We start from the raw sequence: 22,196 nt of genomic DNA on the forward strand, positions 1-22,196 counted from the left end.
CCAAACTGATTTAAAGTACTAACGAAATCAACTTTGGACTCACAATTAAAGGCCTTCAAAATTGTTTTTCTCATTCAGTATCAATACAAAAGCAGTTTGGTTCACGCTGAAAACAAGATTTTAGCGAAAGTTGCAACCTTTAACTGACTGGTCACATATCTCTCCAGGCATGATGTCTTTATTGGTGTAGTTTCTTGTTCAAAGAAGAGACAAAAAGGTTATATGAGAAGAATTTTGCAAGAGATTTCGAGCTCTTTTTTTAAAAAAAAAAAAATTTAAATCATTAATAACAGCCGCTTAATTTAAAAGCAAGTACCTCCTCTCTCAGTTAAGTTTGAAAGTTTTAGTCTCTCCCATTGTTGTGGAGGGATTTGGGCCTACTCTTCTTTACAGTGTTGCTTCACTTCAATGAGGTTTGCAAGCATTTGTTTATCCACAGCTCTCTTAAGGTCCTGCTACATTAACGGGGTTAAAGTGTGGACTTTGATTGTGCCATTGCAACACCTTGATTCTTGTCTTTTCCAGCCATGCTGCTGTAGAACGGCTGCTCGGCCAAGTGTTAGCTTTAAGAGAGATGGCCTCACACATTTGACTCTAGAATACTTTGGTATACAAAGTGTCTGTGAAAGTTCTCAGTCATCCAGGTCATCATAGTCTAAGGAGCTTGGAAAGAAAAGTATCTGGACTTTAAGTTTCTTCCTTTCATCTGAGAACTTGAAGAAACTTAAAGAAGTCCAGACGCTTTTCTTTCCAAGCTCCTTGGACTTTGGTACACAGAGGACATCATGGCCGACTCAGTGACGGCACAGTGTCCAGGTCCCGTGGCTGTGTTTGTGCTGATATGGCATGTTTGTTTCTTTGCAAACACGACTCTGTGCATTATCGCCAAGCATTGAGAAGATTCAGAAGTCTTAGGGTTTGTTCGGATGCAACTTTGCAAACCTAAGCTGCGCTGCCATGTTCTTTTTAGAGAAAAGAGGCTTTTTCCTGGAAACCTTTCAAATCAGACCATACATGTTCAGTCTCTTTCTAACTGTACTGTCATGAAATCTAACATTTAACATAACTGAGGCCTGTAGAGTCTTGGGTTTTTTGTAGTTTCTCTGAGCACTGGCTGGTCCGACCTTGGGGTGAATTCACCGAGATATCCACTGCTGGGAAGGTTGGCAACAAGCTTTAATGTTCACCGCTCCTGAATAATCTCTTTCTGTTCAGAATGTTTGGAAAAGGTCTTCTGTAGATGAGCCAGACAGCTTCCTTAAGGTCATTGATGATATTTTTCCACCTTAATCAGTTTATCAAATGCAGTTGATTAGCAGCACTTGGATGCCACTCACCCTCATTTTAAGGCCCGCTAAGAACCACATGATGTTTATTATATCCTGATATGTAAAACCTTACATACCCATGTGGAAGAAGACCAGTCAGTCACTAGTGTCAGCCTGCCCCCTTCTGGATGTTTCACAAGCAACACATGAGCGCCTGCATAAGAAGGCAAAGTAGGTAATAAATGAGCTTCACTTGCTGATTTAAAATGCCAACATACTTTATTTAAATCAGCTGTTGGTGAGCGAAGAAGATAATTTATTTCTTATGATATCAGCACAGAGGTCTGTGATGTTTAACACAAACTCCGACATGGTCTTTGTCTTACTGGGTTTACAGGTAAGAGGCTGGGAATGACATCAGCTGTAGTGGATGCACATTAAGCCACTGACACTCATCATCTGCTTTAAAGCACAGGTGTCAACCTAATTTCACTTTGCTCTTAAGTGGGCTAGAGCCAATGTAAATGTCATAAATGTCTGTACTAGATTGTGGAAAAACAGAAACTCCCTGTTAGTTAATTGTTTATGTATTACTTATTACCACTGGTGAAGTGTGAGCACCCATGGAGGAAGTCTTTATCATTAATAAAAGCTTTAAAACCTAGGAAAATACAGTCTCAAATGTCTGCCCTCCTGCATGTTTTCCGAAGTCGTCCAGCGGACCAGATTGGAGTCTCTGGTGGGCTATTTCTGACCCCAAGACCTGATGTTTGACACACCTGTTTTAAAGTGAGACAAGGAACAAGAATAGTTCTCATTTCAGAGGGATTTTTTTTTTTTTTACTTTTTGTTAATGAATGAATGGGCAGAAAAAATAAACTCGGTCCAAAGTTGAATTCCACACGTAAAAGGCCGTAAACTGTGAGCACATGCATCATAGTTTGTTTTTGTTTTGTTGTTTTTTTTCTCATTTTGCAAACACAGGTAAAAATGCATCTTTACTTGTAGATCTGCATTTGAAATCATGTTGTTAACAGCTGCTTCAAAGGAAAGACTGCAGAGCATCTCCAGTCCTGAACCTAGTGCAGCGAATACATTACAGCTAAAGGTCACTTTCATGCTGAACTCCAGTCAGGAGTACATTATAATGTCATCCCACTGATAAATCAATTTTGCTGTGGGACACTACACCTCCTCAGACGTCAATATAACTGTTTTCACTTGCTCAATTATTTGATAGCATGCTGCGTATATGGGTGTAGGAGGTAAGGGTCTGTTTGTGTATTACTTTCACAGGTTACACAGAAATGTTCATGTTATAGAAAACAAACTGGTCCTCCTTGTGTAAGCAAGCATAAAAACACAACAACAACACTTCCTAGAGACAGGAAGAACCAGCCTCTGGCTCGACAGACGTCCGACTTAACCGGTTAGAGTGAAAGGAAAGAGAGAAGATGAGCTTAGAAACCATACAAACAATGAACACCTAGGTTAGTGTGAGTCACAGTAGCCACACCCAGCTGCTGTTCAAGGCTTTGGCCTGTGAGAGGCCAATCAGAAGAAAGCGAGCTCAAAGGAAGGGCAAAGGGAGCAAAACCAGTCTACTTTAAACTGAAACATCAGCTGTGTGATGCTGGAAGACCTCTGCTTGATGAGCTCAAGCTATGTTCTCGGTCAGGCCTGCTGTCCCTTGCAGAGTCAAGTGATGGCTCAGTCTTATAAGACCTTATGTCATCCATTTGTTCATCTGGATGTATCTGAATGTTTTACATTACTTCATCGATCTTCATTTCACAAAAATGCACATGAATCCTGCCTTTACTGCAGCTCAAATCTTCATTTGACACCAGTGCCCCTCACCACAGTTACAGCTCAGCTTTCATAGCTTCCTGCTATTTTGTTGCTTGTCATCAAAAAACAATGAACCATGACTCTTATTCACAAATATAGTGCAGACATGATTAAGTTATCCCTCCACATGACCCACTGTGAGATTATTAGAAAAACATGGATTTCTCCCAGCCAATCAGCAAAGATCAGGTTGTGCGACAGATAGTGACATATTTGCATCTGACCAATCAATAATGGCCTGGAGCATTTCAAACTTCAGTGTTTTTACTGAATTTGGGAAATTTGAGTTTTTTGCTCCTAACCTGCTCCCACACTTGTGGTCGTCACATCAAAGCTACCAGTGGTAAATGGTAAATGGCCTGTATTTATATAGCGCTTTACTAGTCCCTAAGGACCCCAAAGCGCTTTACATATCCAGTCATCCACCCATTCACACACACATTCACACACTGGTGATGGCAAGCTACATTGTAGCCACAGCCACCCTGGGGCGCACTGACAGAGGCGATGAAAGCTGATGAAAACCACGCATTACATAGTTTAAACGTTATTCTATGGGTGAGCCATACTTGTGTTATTTCTAAAAAACAAACAAACAACTTATTATAAACATAGAATAAGTGGTATGTTGGATGTGTTTTGGTTGTTTTATTTGTTTTATGAGCTTACTTAATAATAATTTAGTAATTCTATGTTTGTAATTCATTTTGTTTTGATTGAATTTCATATAAGGAAAATAAGGAATACCATCAGTTATAATGCTACTTTTTAGTTCTTGTTATGTATTTACAATTTATCTGTCACTGTACATTGTTTTCTGCAGCTCTATACTTCACTGTTGTTGTTTTCCATCAAATTTGGCTGGATATTGACTCAAAAATGCACTTTTTTTCTTTTGCAGCTGTCTACTTTGCTCTTTTATGGAGGACAGCCCATCAAGTACCATCCGATAGAAAAGCACAACCTGTATTAGGACACATGCACATGCTCATTTCAGTGAATTAAATTAAATCTTTGAAGAAAAGTATAAATGTTGAGACACATTCTTAACATATTACAGCAGCTTTGCCACATACTGTGAAGCAGTTGAGAAAAAAAAGAACTTTTCTGTCACGTATGTGTTACTTTGGTGTAGTATGAAAGACTGGAGGAAGTGTTTATCAGTAAGACAAGCTGTAAAATGTATTAAAATATAGTCCAGTAGGCCAAGTGGGAGTGTTTTGAGGGGCCGATTCTGGCCCCGGGGTCTTATGTTTGACACCCCTGCTGTAGACGTTATAGTGGGGGGGTAAATGTCTTGCTTGATACAGCAGCACTTCCAGGATTGGCCGGCAGATGGCGTGAGTAGTCCAGGTCACAATCAGCGCTCCGGGAAAATATTATCATGAGATGGCCTGAATCAAAACAGAGGACCTTTCATGTATGGCTGTATCCGGGAGGTTATCTTATCTCTGCTCTTTGCTTTCAGTAGGCTAACGTAACATTTATACACTTTTTATGGTTGAGTCGCTGAAACAATCAGGAGCACTTGAACCATGTGGAACGGTTGTATTTTTTCTCCATAAAAGTTGGTGCTTTCCCCGAAAGTGTGGGTTAGACAGCTTTTAAACGGGTCCTTTTTACGTATTTACCACAACCGTCGGACTTTATTTTCTTTTCAGTGTTTGTGTGTCGGCTTTTTTGACCTATATTTCGCCGTAAGTTGGTCGCACACGCGTTAACTGTGACCGCCGTCGTTCGTCGATGACCCAGCCTCTGCTCATTTCCGAAAGCTTACGGAGATTCACCGAGCAGCGACCCAGCCCCTCCCGTCCCCCCCTCTCGTCACCGCTCCAGCGACTCTCCCCTCGGCTCCACTCCGAGGAGGAACCCGGTGCCCCCGGCTGATCGTTTCCAATTACGTTACCCCAAGATGGAGGTCTGCAGATGGCACTGCTAGCGTCAACGACTCCCCGCAACCGTCCGTGTGGCTTTAATGACGCTTTTGTCAGGACAGGAGTGATTGTGTGCCATCTTTTTGTCGATATTTTGGGGGGCTCTACTTGGGAGATACCGAGCTCCAGATTCGGGTTGTGGCAGCCATGAGCTCCGGGGAAGGAGCGGATGAGACCACGAAGGACGCCAGCGACATAGAGGCGTTCTTCAAAACCGGTAAGCCCAGGAAAAGAGTGGGAGAGGTCGGACTGAGCTCCGCGGAGAGCTCTCCTCTGGTCCAGCTCTGTGAGGGACATTTTTTCCTGTCCATGTTGAAAGGTTTGGGGCTCGCACAGTGAAGAATATGGGAGGTTTTAGCCATTGAATTTCATAACTGTCGACATAAATGAAACTCACAATAAATGCCAGTGACCCACACAGCTGCGGGCATCTCCGAAATATGTTCCTTGACTTCCTTTTCTGAGCAGCTGCATCCTATAGCTCAACCAGACTATGGAAAGACAACGCTTGCCGGGTTGCTAATGACCAGAGTTCCATCTCCGGACACCTCGCCTAGATATTGCAGTATTTTAAGAAGTGCAGCACTCCGTGTTACCAACCTCCCGATCCAATAACTTAAAACCACTCACATCGATGTAAACTGACAGCAAAAATAAGTGAAATGGCACAGGCTGGCGTTAGGAGAAATAAAAGAAGGGGGTAAAACAGCAATTGTAAATATGCGTTTTCTATTCAAACGCAGCCTGACTGGTTTGGATTCTGCCGACTTTTGGTTATTGGTGTTAATTAAGCGTTAAAGTGGGACAACTTTAATGTATATTTAGGTTTAAGCTAGCGGAGTAGTTTTAGAGTTTATTAGAAAGAGACATGGAGCCGTACACAGCTGTCCGATAATAGACCCAGGAGCTTGCTTATTCCAACAGCAGCTACCAGTGCTGCTAACCTCAGAGCTAGTGAATCCTGATCAGATTTGGTGAATCCTGTTCGCTAGCTGGTTTAGCTTAGTTAGCCTGGCAGTTAAAGCTGGTTTGTTGGTGGGTGGTTTTTTTTGTGTATTGGGAGGAAACGTATATGAGGAGTGTCCGCTTAGCTTTGGTATTCCGTCAAGTCGGTTTTGTTTGTAGTTTTCCATGCTGTCAAAAAAATAGCACAACGGCGCAAGCTATGTAAACAATACCCGGCGTGGCACGTATAGCCTGGGTGTGCACTGTGCAGGATAAGCTAGTTTTGTAACATGGCTAGCAGAAGCGAAAGCGTCTTTTTCCTCGGTCAAACCTCCGAATGTCAGTGACACACATTTCTCCATGTAACACACACTTTATTATATCAATATAGAGATGTTACCCCGTCGCATGTGCATAATCGCTAGCATTAGCTAAGCAGGCTAATTTGTCAGCGAGGACTGTGTTGAAGTCTTAACACGGGCCTACAGTCATTGCATCGGCTCCAACAATAGCTCATAAAACATGTTAATTCCTGGGGACACTACCGGACGTCTGAGCACAGTGGAATACAGGCCGTACGATTTGATATCACTTTCACGATTTGACACCGTGAAAACGTGACTCAAGGATGGCGTTTGTTATGCATGGCTGTCAGTAAACGTGCAGCATGAAACACACAGTTTGTACAGATAATCACAATATACTCGAATGAAATGCTGAAGGTCTGCCTGCAGTGTTTGTGGGTCTTTCATGTGAAAATCCCGTTGAAAATCCTCTTGCATGTGCTGGATAACCCTTAGCTCGTCTCAGAGGGGCTGCTGATTGAGATCCAGTGCTTGATGTCATGTCTGCAAGTGTCATCATCTAACTCCACTTAAATACACCCCAGTGGTTACTGTTGCACGCTGCAAGTTTGTAAGAGTAACCTGCTGAGAAGCGCTAAAACCATTTCTTCTTAGTGAATCGGTTGTTGGTTGTGTATCATGTGTAATGGTATCTGCAGTTTGTTTGTTTGTTTTCAGGTGCTATGCATTTTAGTACCTGACACAGAAATATACAACAGTGAAGTGTATGAGGAATAAAATGCAGCGGGTGCTAATGTACTCTGCCAAAAATTACTGCATGTTCTACTACAGCATCATGTCTGGTAGATTTTGAAGTACACTTTAGAGGGGCTGTAAACAAGGATGAGAATGCAGCGTATTGACATTCAGCCTCCTCGGCTCCTGTGGTTTTGTGTCTAGTGAGATAATAAGCCACAGAGGGAAGTTTGGTATCCGTATTGAGCTGATCTGATGGCTTCCTCTTAAGGAAAGAGAGGCAAGAAGAGGCATCCTGTAACTCGCTAACGACCGCACTTTGTGTGTTTTTGTTGATGTTGCACAGCTGCAGCCATTCTGCCTCACTGTTAATCGGATCCGTTCCTAATTTATTTATTGTATAATTGAAATTTCTAGATATGCCCCCCACCCCACCCCCTGTTCTTATTACCACAAGCCCATCTGCTCCAGTTTTAATTTATAGTTTAGAAATAGCTCTTTAGTTACCAAAAGAGCTCTTCAGCCTTATATTAACTTTTGTTTGTCTGCGAGAAGCAGTGAGAGCGATAATTAGCTTGTGTTGTGTGTGTGAGCTTGGGGTTGAACTTAGCATGGTTTGGGCTGCCTCTGTCGAATTATTAGAACTGAAATTGTTGATACAGTGAGAAGAAATCACACACTCGACGGTCGCGAATGAACATTTCGTGCCATTATCTGCAGCTGGCTTTGTTTAATCGTATGAATATTTTAACACCAGTGTCATTTATATTTCAGGCCAGTCTGTACTTGATGCGTTCAATCAACCTGTCAATGGGCAGAGATTCAAATCCTGCCTGTGTTCAAGCACTAACCTTAAACTTTAGGCGACTATTTCTGATTTTTAACACTATGTGAAGCTAAGAGTGACAAGAGTGTGTATCCGTTTGTGTTAAGGGAAAGTATATCCCTGTTTTTCCTTAGAAATGAGCTGATGTGATACCGATACTAGGCCTCTTGTCTGAAATCGACGGCTGATATTTGTTTATGTCAGTTCAGTTTTCAGAGTTTACTGTAGTTAAGAGCTGAAAGACTTCATGCCCAACAACTGGTCTGTTTTATTGGGGAACTTAATTATTACACAGAAAAATTAAGGAGGTATAAAAACAATATCAAACATCTGTATCCATCCAGACTTTCTTAGTCGGCACATTCTCAGTTTTCCTTACTAAAGCCCACTTTGATCAGGAGTCGGCCGCACCAGAAGTTTAGCTACACTTTTAATCCCTCAAGTATATTTATTTTCGTGAAATGAAGGGCAATTTCAACAATACTTCTCATATATGAATATGAGTGGAAGATCCTAAAACGAAGGTGAGCCAAGTCGAGTAGGTACTAGTGGAAAGGTTTCAGTGCCCGTGTGTCCGGCACTTACAGGGTTGCTTTCAGCAGGACAGTGATTGACAAGACCACCTACTTTATGAGATCATTCTAGTTATGGATGGAGATTTACTGTAAATGTAACTGGACTGGGTAACAACCTGCGAGCCACGTCCAGTGTGCAGCTCTTTAGGGTATAAGGAAATGCTTATTTGTCTGATATGCTGGTTCACACTGTGCAGTCTCCACTTCCTTGAGCTTTCTCTGTTCTGTCTGATAATAAATGAGCTTTTTCTTATTGTTTCAAACCATTTTTAAATGGAGCATCCCTGTATTGCTGTGAGTCAGCCATGTCTGTAGTGAAACCAGTATTGAAACTAATACAGGCCTCAGCCTACCACTGTCTTTATACAGCCAGCTCGGTGGGAGCTTAAGTGTCACGTTCGGGCTCTCCACCTTTTTTGTTTTGCTGCTGAACTTGTGGGAATCTTGTTCTGACAGGTTTGAGTGTCTCGCCACAGGGCAGGCTATGCTTTTTTTTTTTTTTTCTTTCCGTCCCCAGCTCCATCCTCGTCTCTTTTTTTCCATCCTTTAGCGTTTGTCTTTCCCATGTCTTCTCTCTTTCCTTTCTCGCCTTCCATCCGTCCGTCTGTCTCTCTGCCTGCTGGCTGAGCGTTCATTTGCCGATGTCTGTTTCATGTTTTCCCTCCCTGTTCGTTCATGCTGCGTCGTGTCGGTCCTCTCCGTCCTGATGCAAAATGACAACTAATATTAAAAAAGAAAAATGCTTCCCTGCGTCTCTGTCTATCTCTTTCCTCTCTGTCTCCCAGACTGGAATTAATACCAAGGCCTCAGAGCTGTGATACAGGGAGCTTTGTTGTGGCATGTTGTCAATCCTCAAATTATTCCACTCCGAATGTATCTTTAGCTATACCGACGATGACTCAGAGATTGATTTGGTGTCAGTTTCATACATTTATTACTTGTTGGTAGTGCTGGGGCACCATTCGCAGCGGGAAAATTTACAGTCCTCACTACTGGCCCCTCGTGAATGAACATTTAGAGGCTACAAAGTACCGTTCATAACGTCGGCCTGTGTTTGAATGGACACCAGTGTGTACGTGTGTTTGTGTGCGTCTGTGTGTGCAAGAAATTGAGTGAAACAGACAAGCAGGGAAAGAGGGAGGGAGAAATGTGATCCAGAGTTTGCATTTATGACTCAGGCCCATTCACCCAGGTTGAGATCTCTGCACACGCTCAATGCGAACACACACACACATGCGCTCTCTCTGAGACTAATGGATATTGATCCAGGAGATGGAGACTGATTGAGGTCCCTCAGTGAAGGTTTCCTCCAGGCTTAAAGCTGCCAAGTCAGACGCAGAGCAGAGGCTAAAGCCTAATGCTGCACAAAGCAGATTTCTTTTATCATCCCGTGTTTGTTGGATGGAGGCAAACGAAAGGATTGGTGCATCGCAGATCAATACAGACAAATAAGTCAAGGCTAAGGTTGTTGTCACTTTGTTTTGCTCTTTTAGCCTAGAGCGGCCAAAATCCAAAATAAATGACTAGATGAATTAAACAAAGAAGTGGTATTAATTCTGTTCTTTAATTGATCAAGTTATTAAAATTTAAGTTTATCAGTTTTATTTACTGCATTCATTTGCACAAACTGGTTTATTTTTCTACATTTCTTTCTATTTGCAATTTGAATTTTTATCAATGCAAATCAGCAAATCAATAGTTTGATTTGTAATTGAGGCATCTATTTACTTTCTCTGAGAAATGTTGGAGACTTGTAAGAGGAAGAATTAAATAAAAATGTTGAACTAGCTACAAAAATCTCCTCTGTAAAAACCAACCTAGCATGTAGAGTCATTGGCCACTGTATTAGGGGCACCATTTGCCTTTCGAAATGACCTAATTCTTTGAGACATAGAGTCAACAAGGTGCTGTAGATATTCCTTAGATTTTGGTTTATGTTGACATTACAGCATCACACAGTTGCTGCACGTCCATGTTGGGAATCTCTCATTCCATCAGATCTCTATGATTGAGATCTGGTGGCTGTGGAGCCCATTTGAGTACAGTGAACGCCCTTTCATTTTCATGAAACCAGTTTGAGGTGATTTGAGCTTTGTGACTGTGGGTACACAGTGGGCATAAAGGGATGGACATGTTCAGCAAGGTGTGACGTTAGAATGATGCACAACTGGTATCAAAGTCTGCCTAGAAAATATCTCATCATCACCACGCCGAACCACTAATACAGGATGGGTCCATGGGTTCACGTTGTTCTGACCCTACCATCCAAATGTTCCAGCAGAAATTTTAGCTCTTGAAACCAGACAACATTTTTCCAGTCTGTTGTTGGCTAATCTTGGTGAACTTGTGCCGGTTAGAGCCCCAGCTTCCTGCTCTTAGATGACAGGAGAACAGGCCAGTGTGGTCTTCTGCTGCTGTATCTGCTTCAAGGTTCAGCATGTTGTTGGTGCATAGAAGCTCTTCTGCACACCTTGCTTGTAACAAGTTGCTATTTGAGTTACTGTTCTCTTCCTATCATCTCCAAGGAGTCCTCCATTCGCCTCTGACCTCTGGCATCGACAGGGCATTTTCATTCAGAACTGCTGCTCACTGGATATTTTCTCTTTTCCGGAACATTCTCTGTAAACCCTAGAGATGGTTGTGTGGGAAAATCCCAGCAGATCAGCAGTTCCTGAAATACTCAGACCAACCCATCTGGCACCAACAACCGTGCCACGTTCAAAGTCACTTAAAAGTCACTGCTGAAGTCCCTCATTCTGGTTTGAACTACAGCAGGTCCTGCTGACTTTGTCTACAAGCCAACGCATAGAGTTGCTACCACATGATTGGCTGATGAGATATTTGCATTAACGAGCAGTTAAACAGGCATATACTTTAACCTTTTTTTTTTTCTTATTCTTTGTTTTAATAATAAGTGTTTGCATTAAACAGCTATAACCTGCCAAATATCAGGTAATAGGACAGTAAGGGGCAAATGCAGACATGACAAGCTTGCATCCTGAAGATGGCAAAGGTGTGTTGTGTATGGCTGTACTGTTTAATTCAGTCAGAATTCATTAAATGTTTCAGAATATAGAAATCAGTGCGTTTGAAACCCAAATGTTGAGATGCTCCGTCTGAGTAATCAAGTGGAACTCGTCTCTGCACTCGGGCATCACGTGGTTCGCAGTACTCTTTGTGAAACCAGTAGTCACTGTTCTCTGTCAATGGCGTTTCACGCTAACTCACACGAGCACTTTCTCCCAATTTGTTGTTCCCACTGACCCCCGTCATTTGTGTTGGTATTGTCACGGCGTGCTACATTCTGCCTTGCTTCACTACACAGGGTGGCTGTTTTTCGTTTTACTCAGGCACACATGAAAATCAGGTAGTCGACGCATCTCAAAGTAACCACGCAGAAGAGAGTAAAAAGGGCAGAGTAAATGGGAGCCAGCTGGAGGGAAAGATGATGGTTATGAGAGTTAAAGCTTTTATTTGCCGAAGCAGCTTCAATCAAAAGCAAATGGATGGTTGAGTAAAAAGCCTTTTTGAAAAGGGCCGGAGATTAGGCTAAAACACAAGGATAAAAAAAAGCCTCTTTCTGCTTGAACTGTTCTCTTTATTGTGGCATTAAAAATGTAATGTTTCACTTAGAAAGGCATTCATCCCTTAAAATGAAGCACTAATATAACGCGGAGCACATGGCAACAAGACCAGCAGCTCAGGCACTTGGAAACCATTAGTGCTGCAGAGAGGGGCGCAAACGTCTTTACACGTGGATAAGGATGGAAATTTCAAGGGATTTCATCAACATATAAAAATTTTTATATCTGGTGCTAAAACTACAACAAATAATATCACTGAGAGCCATATGTGATCGCTTTTGTGCCAGCATTTGCTTCATGTCCCAAATAAGAAATAACCCCTGTGATATACTCGTGTTTTTGCTCAGAAAATGCTGAGAATCAGCCAGCTAGCAAAATTTGGCTTAAATAATTTAAAGTGCTTACATTTCCCATGAGTAGCTAAGTAAACACATAATCTTTTTCACCCCTTGTAACAGGTGCAGGCGCATTAAATTTTAAAGGCATTTTGCAGAGCAAGCCAGACCCCCTAAATCTGCTCTGAGGTCAGTTTGAGAGGAAGGCTAATATTTTGTTCGTTTGTTTGTTTGTTTTTTGTGGGAGGGTTTTGTTTTGTTTAAACTGTAATCTGTTGAAAGCTGAGGCGTTATCGTCAAAGTTTTGGTAAATGATTAACAGGTTGCGAAAGCCATCCTAACGTCAAACAGTCGTCTTAACAATCACAACGCAGACACATAAAAGCAGCTAATCTCACACCAGCAAGGACGGCAAAGAGAAAGTAAATTAACGCTGAGAAGAAGAGGGAGAAAGTGCACTTTAGGGTTGGACAATTTGTTAAGTATTTTCAGCCAGCCTTCATCAGTCCAGCAATCCACCCCTAAAAATTGGCTGGATTAGGTTGCTTTTAGCTATCTGGAAGAAGCAGAAGAAGAATCTAGCTGCGAATCAAGAGCGTGAAGAGAGCCTGTGAGCTCAGAGAGTTGTTTAAATGGACACTTTGGGAGGCGCTTCATTTCCAAAATATAAAAAAATCAAATAATTTTGGCCAACTGGTCACTATAGGTCCATGCCTCTGGTTTTAGCATGAGGTTGCTAAACACACAGCTGTGGTTGTCAGCTTGGCTCTTAACATCTGTGGGTAAACTTTCTGCCCAACTGGCACATTGCATCATCCCGCTCAAGGCATTTGCCGCTCATCTGTGTATCGTATCACAGGCTCGTAAAGACCGGTCATCTGGTTCAGTGTCGGAATGACGTGTTCTAGTGTGCCAACTCAAGATTTGCTCCCCCGCCATCTTTTTAGCATTTTTTTATTCTGGTCGAATTTGAATTAATGTCATGAGATGAACCAAGAGGTGACTTTCTAATGGTCGTCTTGTCTTAACTGTACCAAGTTTATCAATTACGAGCAAATAGATTGAAGGGAAAAAAAGGGAGAACTTTATGAGATTATAACCAACTGATCAGCAATTTTAAAATGCAGTCCAGAAAGGAGATTAGACGCACAATTCTCCTGTGCCAAATGGATAAATGGATATTGGGAAATATCATAGTAACAGACAAAGAGGGAAAGATTATTGTTTGACCTGAAAGACTTGGGGTCCACTGCAGAAACGATCGGAAAACCCGACTCACAGATGACTGGCTGGACTATAAAGGCTGTAATTTTTCAATCAGAAGGCAGTGAGTGAAGCCATCAAGAGCCACGAAGTAGAACAAACAGCGTCACTTGATTTGTTTGTAGCCTAAAGGAGAAATGATGTCAGTGTGAACTTTTAGTTGTACACAGTAATATAATACCTAAACTCGAACAAAAAGCCTTAGATTTCTTTTCAGAGGGAACAACGCTCACTTCCTCAACAGTCAAATGCAGATAAACTAGTTTTGTACGTCTTCAGATGTGCCATACATGCCAATGCAAAATGTTCTGCAGGAGCTTACCAATCAGGGAGGACTAGTTCTGGAAATCTTTAAGTAGGGGGGGGGGTGTTTCTGTATATGTGCAGTGAAGTTATGTTCCAGATGTGTGCAGTGCTTTATGCTGAACGATTAAACTGTACAGATGTATTTCTATGTGATGTGTTAGGCAGCCGAGCAGTGTGACAGTGTGATGATGTGAGCTCTAACAGCATTAGGCATTTTAGAGGTGAGAGTTCATTGGATTACACACGCTGACCTAATCCAATCTGGCGTTTTATTCTCTGGGATTACACTGTGTGTGTGTGTGTGTGTGTGTGTGTGTGTGCGTGCGTGTGTGTGCGTGCGCGTATGTGGCGCACATAGAGGTGGAGCAAAGGGTGGATTTGGTGTGAGTCTGTGTGTGTGTGTGTGTGTGTGTGTGTGTGTGCGCGCGCGCGCGTATGTGGCGCACATAGAGGTGGAGCAAAGGGTGGATTTGGTGTGAGTCTGTGTGTGTGGGTTTGGTGCACATAGGGGTGGAGCAAATCTGTGTGAGTCACCACCCACAGTTACACACGCACAGAGGGGGTGTGTAGAGTTAAACAAACATAATGTGGTGATTTATAAATGTTAGCAGTGCCAAGCTAGCTGTATCCCTTTGCTTCCAGGTGCTTGTTTGTGGGTTTCAGTGGTATGAGAGTAGTTATCATCATCTGCTTAAGAAAATGAATACAGTTTTGCACATATATACATAAAAATTGGCAAAACTTTAAAGGGGTCCTACCAAGCTAATTTTCAGCTTTTTTTTTCTCTTGGAGTGTTAGAGTAGCTTTGCATGATTGACAGTTCAAAATAACCTCTATTTATTTTATACTGGGGCCTGGTTTATCCTGGACTGGAGGTTGCTTGTTCTCACTGGTAAAATTGGTTGCAAAGAGGTGCACAACTCTTGACTGAAAGCCTCCTTGCAATTGCTTTGGTCAGTAGCGGATTGTTGCAGTTGTTGGTACAGATCTATTTATCTGCAAACTCTCGCCACCTGCTCCCCAAGTGGTAGTGAAACTGAGAACAGTTTGATAAAAACCAAGAACAGAGACGGTTGCCTTAAAAGTAAAAGTTGCACAACTTTTACTTCTAAGAAAAATGTTGTCTCCGTTTCTGGATGAATGAATGCTGATTGGTCAGCTGGTTATGGATTTACAGCAGGATATACTCCATACTGATGGCACTAACTATACTCTAGAAACACTGTTGCATCACACCATTTTTTTATATGTGTAAAACAAGCAGCTGCTTGTTTTGCTCAGAGGTGCCCGCTATCAGGTGGCTACTAGTGGAGATCATCTCCGGGTACTGGCTTTGTGCATAAAATCAAAAGAGCAGATGCCATAAAGCGGCTTGTAGTGCTGTGATGTTGTTAATAATTTACAGTCAAAGCTGTAAAAAGTCTAAAAATTAAAATACATCCATTATCTCTGCCCCATCTATTAAAAACATACAGATATTTGTTTAAAAGTGTTTCCTGCAGCTGCATAGCCCTGTCATTCTGGGCTGTCTTTTGAGTAAACTCTGTGAAACAAGAAGTTCAGTGAGTCCGTCTTCACGAGTGTTTAGAAGTTCTTTGATTAAAAATCGTGTGGTTGTACACCTTCTTTATTTACAGCCAAACAAAAAAACAAAAAGAGTCTTAAAAGGAGCATTTAGAGGAGTTTAAAGCCTGAGATTTTGGCTCGCAGGGATTAATTACACAGATGCTGACTTCATTATTTGGAACTGTTTTGGGGTTTTTGTTTTTTTCATATGAGTATCCAGAATTGTCACAGTGTCTTTATAAAACAGAGAATCCTAAATGGTATGCTTTACACAGATTATTTTATGCGAATTAATCTGTTCATGAGTGAAAAATACTTTCTGCACAGAGCAGCTACAGTTATAACTACACTGAGTGTGCCAGGGATACTTTGTTTTCATATTTAAAGCAGCATTGAGGTTTTATGCATCGCTGTATCCGGGTATGAACGTTTAACACTTGCACAAAAAGGGGGGAAAAGTCTTTTAGTGCTATAGGGACATTTTTTATCTTCCCTTTTTTTTTAATGTCCAGACTGAGTTTTCAGTCTGTCACCATGGCAACAGCAGCTATCCATGTCATCCTGTCTGACCACGTGTTATGTTTTTTTTATTTTTTGTACAAACAGGTCTATGTAAACCAGGTCGGCAAACGCCTGCACTCTCACTGAGCCTTTATGCTCGCACAGGCGTGTAAGTCACCGCCCAGATAAGAGCAAAGGCCAGCTGATAAGAGCTAATAACCACAGTGAGCTTCTGCAATCTGCAGTTCAAGGGCGGATCACGCTCTGCATTCGGTTGCATTACAAACAGATTTTGCTGTGTGGTGTGAACATGAGGCAGAGCTAAAGGGCTGCTCGTGAAGCAGCGTGGCTGTCCACGAGAATACGTGTTAATCACAACCTGCAAAACGAGGTATTTTCGTCTTTAAAACTTTTACAAGGCGGGCGGGAGTGAGGAGGGGTGTCGAGCAGCAGTTGGCCTTTACAAGCACTGTTTTCCCCCTGTTGAATTAAAGTTGCTTAAAATTAAATATAATAATGCCAAATATAGGCCATTAGTGTGGTAAAGTGTTTGTCTGATGTGCAAATGGAAATAATTTGGGCTTTTTTAAAAATCCCCCTCAGGAGCAAGTGAACAGCACACGCACGCACCTCCACACACGCACACACATATGCAAACCTCTCGCCGCTCGCTGAGTGTTTATAAAAAGGAGCTTGTCCCACTTTTTCCCTCTCATCTACCGCGCTCTTGTTCTGTAATTTCTCCGGCACGATATCTAATTGGCGCAAGCTCGGGAAAGATTTGCCGCCCCGCCGCCGTCTTCCTTAAAAAAAAACCCAAACTGGAACAAGAGAGGCGAGCGAGTCGAGGGGGCAAAGAGAAAAATGGAGAGAGGATGGAGAAGAAGGAGACAGGAGGTACGTTTTGAGGGGAGAGGAGTCGGGGGGGGGGGGGCGGGCGCAGGTTGCGAGTTGCTGTGAAATCTTGTTTGCTGATAGCTGCTGTCTTTATGCAACCTCCTAAGAGGAGCATAAACAGCCAGCTTTTGGAGCGAGGGAGTGATTATTGGCTTGTGCTTGAGCGAGATAAGAGAGTCTGCTCAGTGCAGGTGAAAGAGAAAGAAGAGAGAGCTGGGAAATTCAAAGAGAGCGAGAGAGGCAGACGTTGGAAAAACAACGAGAGAAGCGCACCTTTGAGTGGCAAACTGTGTTAATGAAAGGGGTCACTAAAAAGACTGAATTACCTCACAATTGATTTGGATCGGTTTGAAATATTTGCCGGGATCTGTGGGCTTTTTCTGAGAGCAGAAAGACTGAGAGTGAAGCGAACTAGGACAGGTCCTGAAAGACCATTGTACTCCTTTTTCTTTGGGTCTCCAGTGCATTCAAAACTGCTATCTCACTGTTGCCCTCCCCATCTCGCTCACTTCCTTTGACTACTTTTCACCTCCTTTTTTTCTCCTAGCATCGAGTAATAAAAAGAAAGAAAGAAAAGAAACCAATTCACTGCAAACATCACAATTTGTAGCTTTTTAGGTCTTAAAGCAAAAGGCTGTTGACTGCTGAGCTCCTTGAGATGGTCCCAGAGGTACCAGCCGAAATGAAGAATAGTTTAAAGCGGTGGCCTTTAGCTCTGATCTTGGGGGGCAGAGCAAGGCTTTTTTCATTGTTTTGGCATTCAGCATGGATACACCTGGGATCCATTCTGAGGGCAGATACCAGTGTGGCTAGAAACACGTCTGTAATTGATAAATGAATATAAAGTACATTCCCAACATTTATTTTCCTCTTTTCTGCCACAGTTGAGGTTTTGAGTAAAGATTGAGTCAGCTTTCTCTGGCGTGTTTCCTGGTGAGCAGCGTTGGAGTGTGGTTGATGTTTGAGTTATGGTGAATGATGTTTGGGGTTAGATAAGAGCTCTGTTTTACCTGAGTGTTTGCGTGTGCGTGAACGCCAAGCTCTCCGGACTGTTGGTCATGTATATTTTACTGCTTTCTCTCAGTAGTGTGCAAGTAAGCACGTGTATATAGTGAGGTTCGTATGCCAAGAACAAACGAGGACGTGGGAATGTCACATTCCTTGAACCTCAGATCAGTCGGAGTGATGAAAGTCATGTATATTTATGTTTCTTATAGAGAATTAATCATTCTGAAAGAAGAAATTGTGGCGTTTCTGTCCTGATCGCTAGTCAATCCTGCAAGCACACCGGCTGTGCTGGCAAATATATTTCATTATCTCAGACATATGACATACATATTTTTTACTGATTCTAATCTCCATATTTTGGTGTAAAATAAAGTTATTAACAGTTATTTGTTGCTTTTGACAAATTAGCAAGCGTACATGTGATGTTTTTCATCTCAGCTTCATAAAGCTGGTATGAAGGCTACTGCTAAAAATATCAGGAGCCATGAGCAACACAAAATTACTTGACTGTAGTTGTCAGGACAGGCAGTGTTTCCCACGCTTAGACTTTACTTGGGTGGAATGCCAAAGTTCGGTGTAAGCATTTGGCAACTTGGCAAAACAGTTGGCTTTGGCAAAAAAGCTCTTTATGTATTGTCATCCGCAGTTAGTACACTGGTGCATGTTTTGCTCCCTTTTATTTTGAAAGTCCAGTCACTGTTGTCGTGGACTTTAGATTATTTGGTTAAGTCTCTCATCTCCCAGTTAGAGACCGCACAGCTGGTGATGGTAGTCCTCGTTCCTCTTTGGAGAAGTTGGCTACAAACTGCAGCTCTAACCTGAATCTGCAGGGGGTATTTGACTGCTTCCTGCACCGCCGTGCACAGAACAATTACTCTATCTGTGCAACTAGAGGATTATTGCTCTGTTCTTTTATATTTTCTTTTAACAGTCAAAGTCTTCTAAAACACAGCAATATTGTTAAGCTTGCCTCTTCCTCCTTTAAAGTGCTCAGCACTACCAACACTGCTTTTGCCAGTAGTGGAGTCCTAATCTGTTGGAAGGATTTAACACTTATACTTCAGCAATGAATCTACAGTGGGGCAAAAAAGTATTTAGTCAGCCACCGATTGTGCAAGTTCCCCCACTTAAAATGATGACAGAGGTCAGTAATTTGCACCAGAGGTACACTGCAACTGTGAGAGACAGAATGTGAAAAAAAAATCCATGAATTCACATGGTAGGATTTGTAAAGAATTTATTCGTAAATTAGGGTGGAAAATAAGTATTTGGCCACCTCAAACAAGGAAAATCTCTGGCTCTCACAGACCTGTAACGTCTTCTGTAAGAAGCTTTTCTGTCCCCCACTCGTTACCTGTATGAATGGCACCTGTTTGAACTCATCATCTGTATAAAAGACACCTGTCCACAGCCTCAAACAGTCAGACTCCAAACTCCGCCATGGCCAAGACCAAAGAGCTTTCGAAGGACACCAGGAAAAGTATTGTAGACCTGCATCAGACTGGGAAGAGTGAATCTACAATAGGCAAGCAGCTTGGTGTGAAAAAATCAACTGTGGGAGCAATCATCAGAAAATGGAAGACATACAAGACCACTGATAATCTCCCTCGATCTGGGGCTCCACGCAAGATCTCATCCCGTGGGGTCAAAATGATCATGAGAACGGTGAGCAAAGATCCCAGAACCACACGGGGGGACCTGGTGAATGACCTGCAGAGAGCTGGGACCAAAGTAACAAAGGTCACCATCAGTAACACACTACAACGGCAGGGAATCAAATCCCGCAGTGCCAGACGTGTTCCGCTGCTGAAGCCAGTGCATGTCCAGGCCCGTCTGAAGTTTGCCAGAGAGCACATGGATGATACAGCAGAGGATTGGGAGAATGTCATGTGGTCAGATGAAACCAAAGTAGAACTTTTTGGTATAAACTCAACTCGTCGTGTTTGGAGGAAGAAGAATACTGAGTTGCATCCCAAGAACACCATACCTACTGTGAAGCATGGGGGTGGAAACATCATGCTATGGGGCTGTTTTTCTGCCAAGGGGACAGGACGACTGATCCGTGTTAAGGACAGAATGAATGGGGCCATGTATCGTGAGATTTTGAGCCAAAACCTCCTTCCATCAGTGAGAACTTTGAAGATGAAACGAGGCTGGGTCTTCCAACATGACAATGATCCAAAACACACCGCCCGGGCAACAAAGGAGTGGCTCCGTAAGAAGCATTTGAAAGTCCCGGAGTGGCCTAGCCAGTCTCCAGACCTCAACCCCATAGAAAATCTGTGGCGGGAGTTGAAAGTCCGTGTTGCTCGGCGACAGCCCCAAAACATCACTGCTCTCGAGAAGATCTGCATGGAGGAATGGGCCAAAATACCAGCTACTGTGTGTGCAAACCTGGTAAAGCCCTATAGTAAACGTTTGACCTCTGTTATTGCCAACAAAGGTTATGTTACAAAGTATTGAGTTGTATTTTTGTTATTGACCAAATACTTATTTTCCACCCTAATTTACGAATAAATTCTTTACAAATCCTACCATGTGGATTCATGGATTTTTTTTTTCACATTCTGTCTCTCACAGTTGAAGTGTACCTCTGGTGCAAATTACTGACCTCTGTCATCATTTTAGGTGGGGGAACTTGCACAATCGGTGGCTGACTAAATACTTTTTTGCCCCACTGTAACTATCAGTTAGCGTTTAGGCAGTGCAGCTGCAGTGGAAGTAACACCAGGATAAATGCTGTCAGTGGGATGGGTACGTCACAGGACCTATAAAGATGCTTAAAGTGGGAACAGATACCCCTTTTTATTCTTTCCCCCAACTGCAAATGATGTCCTTAAAGTTAAAGTTGGTCAATACCTGAGTCAGTCTGATATCAGTCTGTGGCTGAATGGGGTCAAGTTGGCAATTATATGCAGTCTGATTCTGATAAAACAGATATTAACTGTAACAAAAAAATCACATCTGTTTGATCCTTCGTTCTGTGCTGGAGTTGAGTCCCCTTGTGTTGTGCTTATTGACACACTCATTCAGAGTGATGGCAACATGTTGATAATTTGTCTGCATTTGTAAATTAGACAGGAATTATTTTCAAAGCTTTGACAATTTCTCTGAGAGCGACTGCAGTCCGTCCAAGTCAGGCTGCGACTGTTTTCAGAAAGGTGGCCTTCTATCATGAGACTTGAGCCCTCTTGTAGTATTTGGTATTCCTCTATGGATGCAAAATCACCACGCAAAAGACCGTTATACTATACTGCATCAAGTTCCCACCCCTTAATTCAGTCAGTAGTGGTACTTTCTGTTTCCCAAATATCTGTGTATTGTGTAATGATTCATGGCAAGCAACAAAAACCCCTCTCACACAGATGATCCCTTAGGTAATATGTTGTTAAGTGCTCTCTCTGTGGCCTCTGACATTTAAACATTTTCTCCACCCTGCAGCTATATCTGCCTCTAAACTCTCCAACGCAGCCTTGACAGCTGGGTATTGCTCATTGTTTTTAAGACACTCACCTCAGTTCAGTCAGTGTGAGCCAGACAGTCGGTATTTTTAAATGAAAGGGACTCTTTCCTATTTGTGTGTGAGTCAAACGATGAGTGTGCCTGCCGAGAAGCTGAAGGCAGGGGCCCACAGAAAGGGTGGTCCCGTGTTAATGCGGGCTAAGAGTCAGAAACGGTGTGTGTCGGGACAAGAGAGAGCTGTCTGTTTTTTAAGGGGCTCCATAAGGATACAGTGCAGCCAGTGTTCAGCAGGGCTCGGTGAGTTCACTCTATCTCAGTTTTTGGGAGAGGAAAGTTTGGATTTGTTCAATGGGAATCGGGCCGTTGGAGTTTTCGCCGTGTCGTTTCCTCAAAAGCCGTTTGGTGTGTATGTGTGCGAGCTCTGTTTAAGTTCATCCAAAGAGCTTGGCTGACGGTTCAGCAGTGGGCTTATCCTACTATGGTCTTAACAAAGTTGGCTCAGAGTGTATGCATGTCTGTTTGTGTGCGGTTGGATTAACCCACTGCTGTAACGGCCACATCGCAGAGGAAAAGCCTGTTTTCGTGCACACGTGTTGTGTTTTTACCCCCCCTTCATGCATGTTTGACTACTGGCTCAGCTACAAGTGTTGTTGTTTAGATTGGGATAAGCTGTGGGCTGCCACTACTGTAAGTCTGGTATTACATTGTTGCACACTGTGGCTTAAGCGGACATCTTTGGCATGGCAAATATGTGAAGTATGTAGGTGTTTGGTCTTTCTCTTGCCTTCTCCCTTCACCTCTTTCAGTCTTTGTGAAGATTTTGTTTTTCCAGGTA

The 22,196-nt window shown here is 42.6% G+C and overlaps 1 protein-coding gene across 14 annotated transcripts in view; it reads left to right on the plus strand.

The window, feature by feature from the left end:
• The first annotated feature begins 4,640 nt into the window (after window positions 1-4,640).
• Window positions 4,641-22,196, plus strand: part of LOC146549786 (triple functional domain protein) — an 80,682-nt gene continuing 63,126 nt past the window's right edge. For 9 of the 14 annotated variants that reach the window (XM_085263325.1, XM_085263326.1, XM_085263317.1 and 6 more), the window contains exon 1: window positions 21,526-21,658. In XM_085263325.1, coding sequence (XP_085119451.1) covers window positions 21,553-21,658 — 106 coding nt within the window. In that variant the 5' untranslated portion in view covers window positions 21,526-21,552. Of the gene's footprint in view, window positions 5,271-16,854; window positions 16,892-21,525; window positions 21,659-22,196 lie in introns of those variants that run through there. The other 5 variants (XM_085263322.1, XM_085263324.1, XM_085263319.1 and 2 more) reach the window with 4 other exon arrangements.

This window comes from Mchenga conophoros, linkage group LG22, assembly GCF_057382185.1.
Source record: "Mchenga conophoros isolate Kocher_MC1m ecotype Shallow Benthic linkage group LG22, M_conophoros_male_GT1.1, whole genome shotgun sequence".
In the NCBI taxonomy this organism is placed as follows: Eukaryota; Metazoa; Chordata; class Actinopteri; order Cichliformes; family Cichlidae; genus Mchenga; species Mchenga conophoros.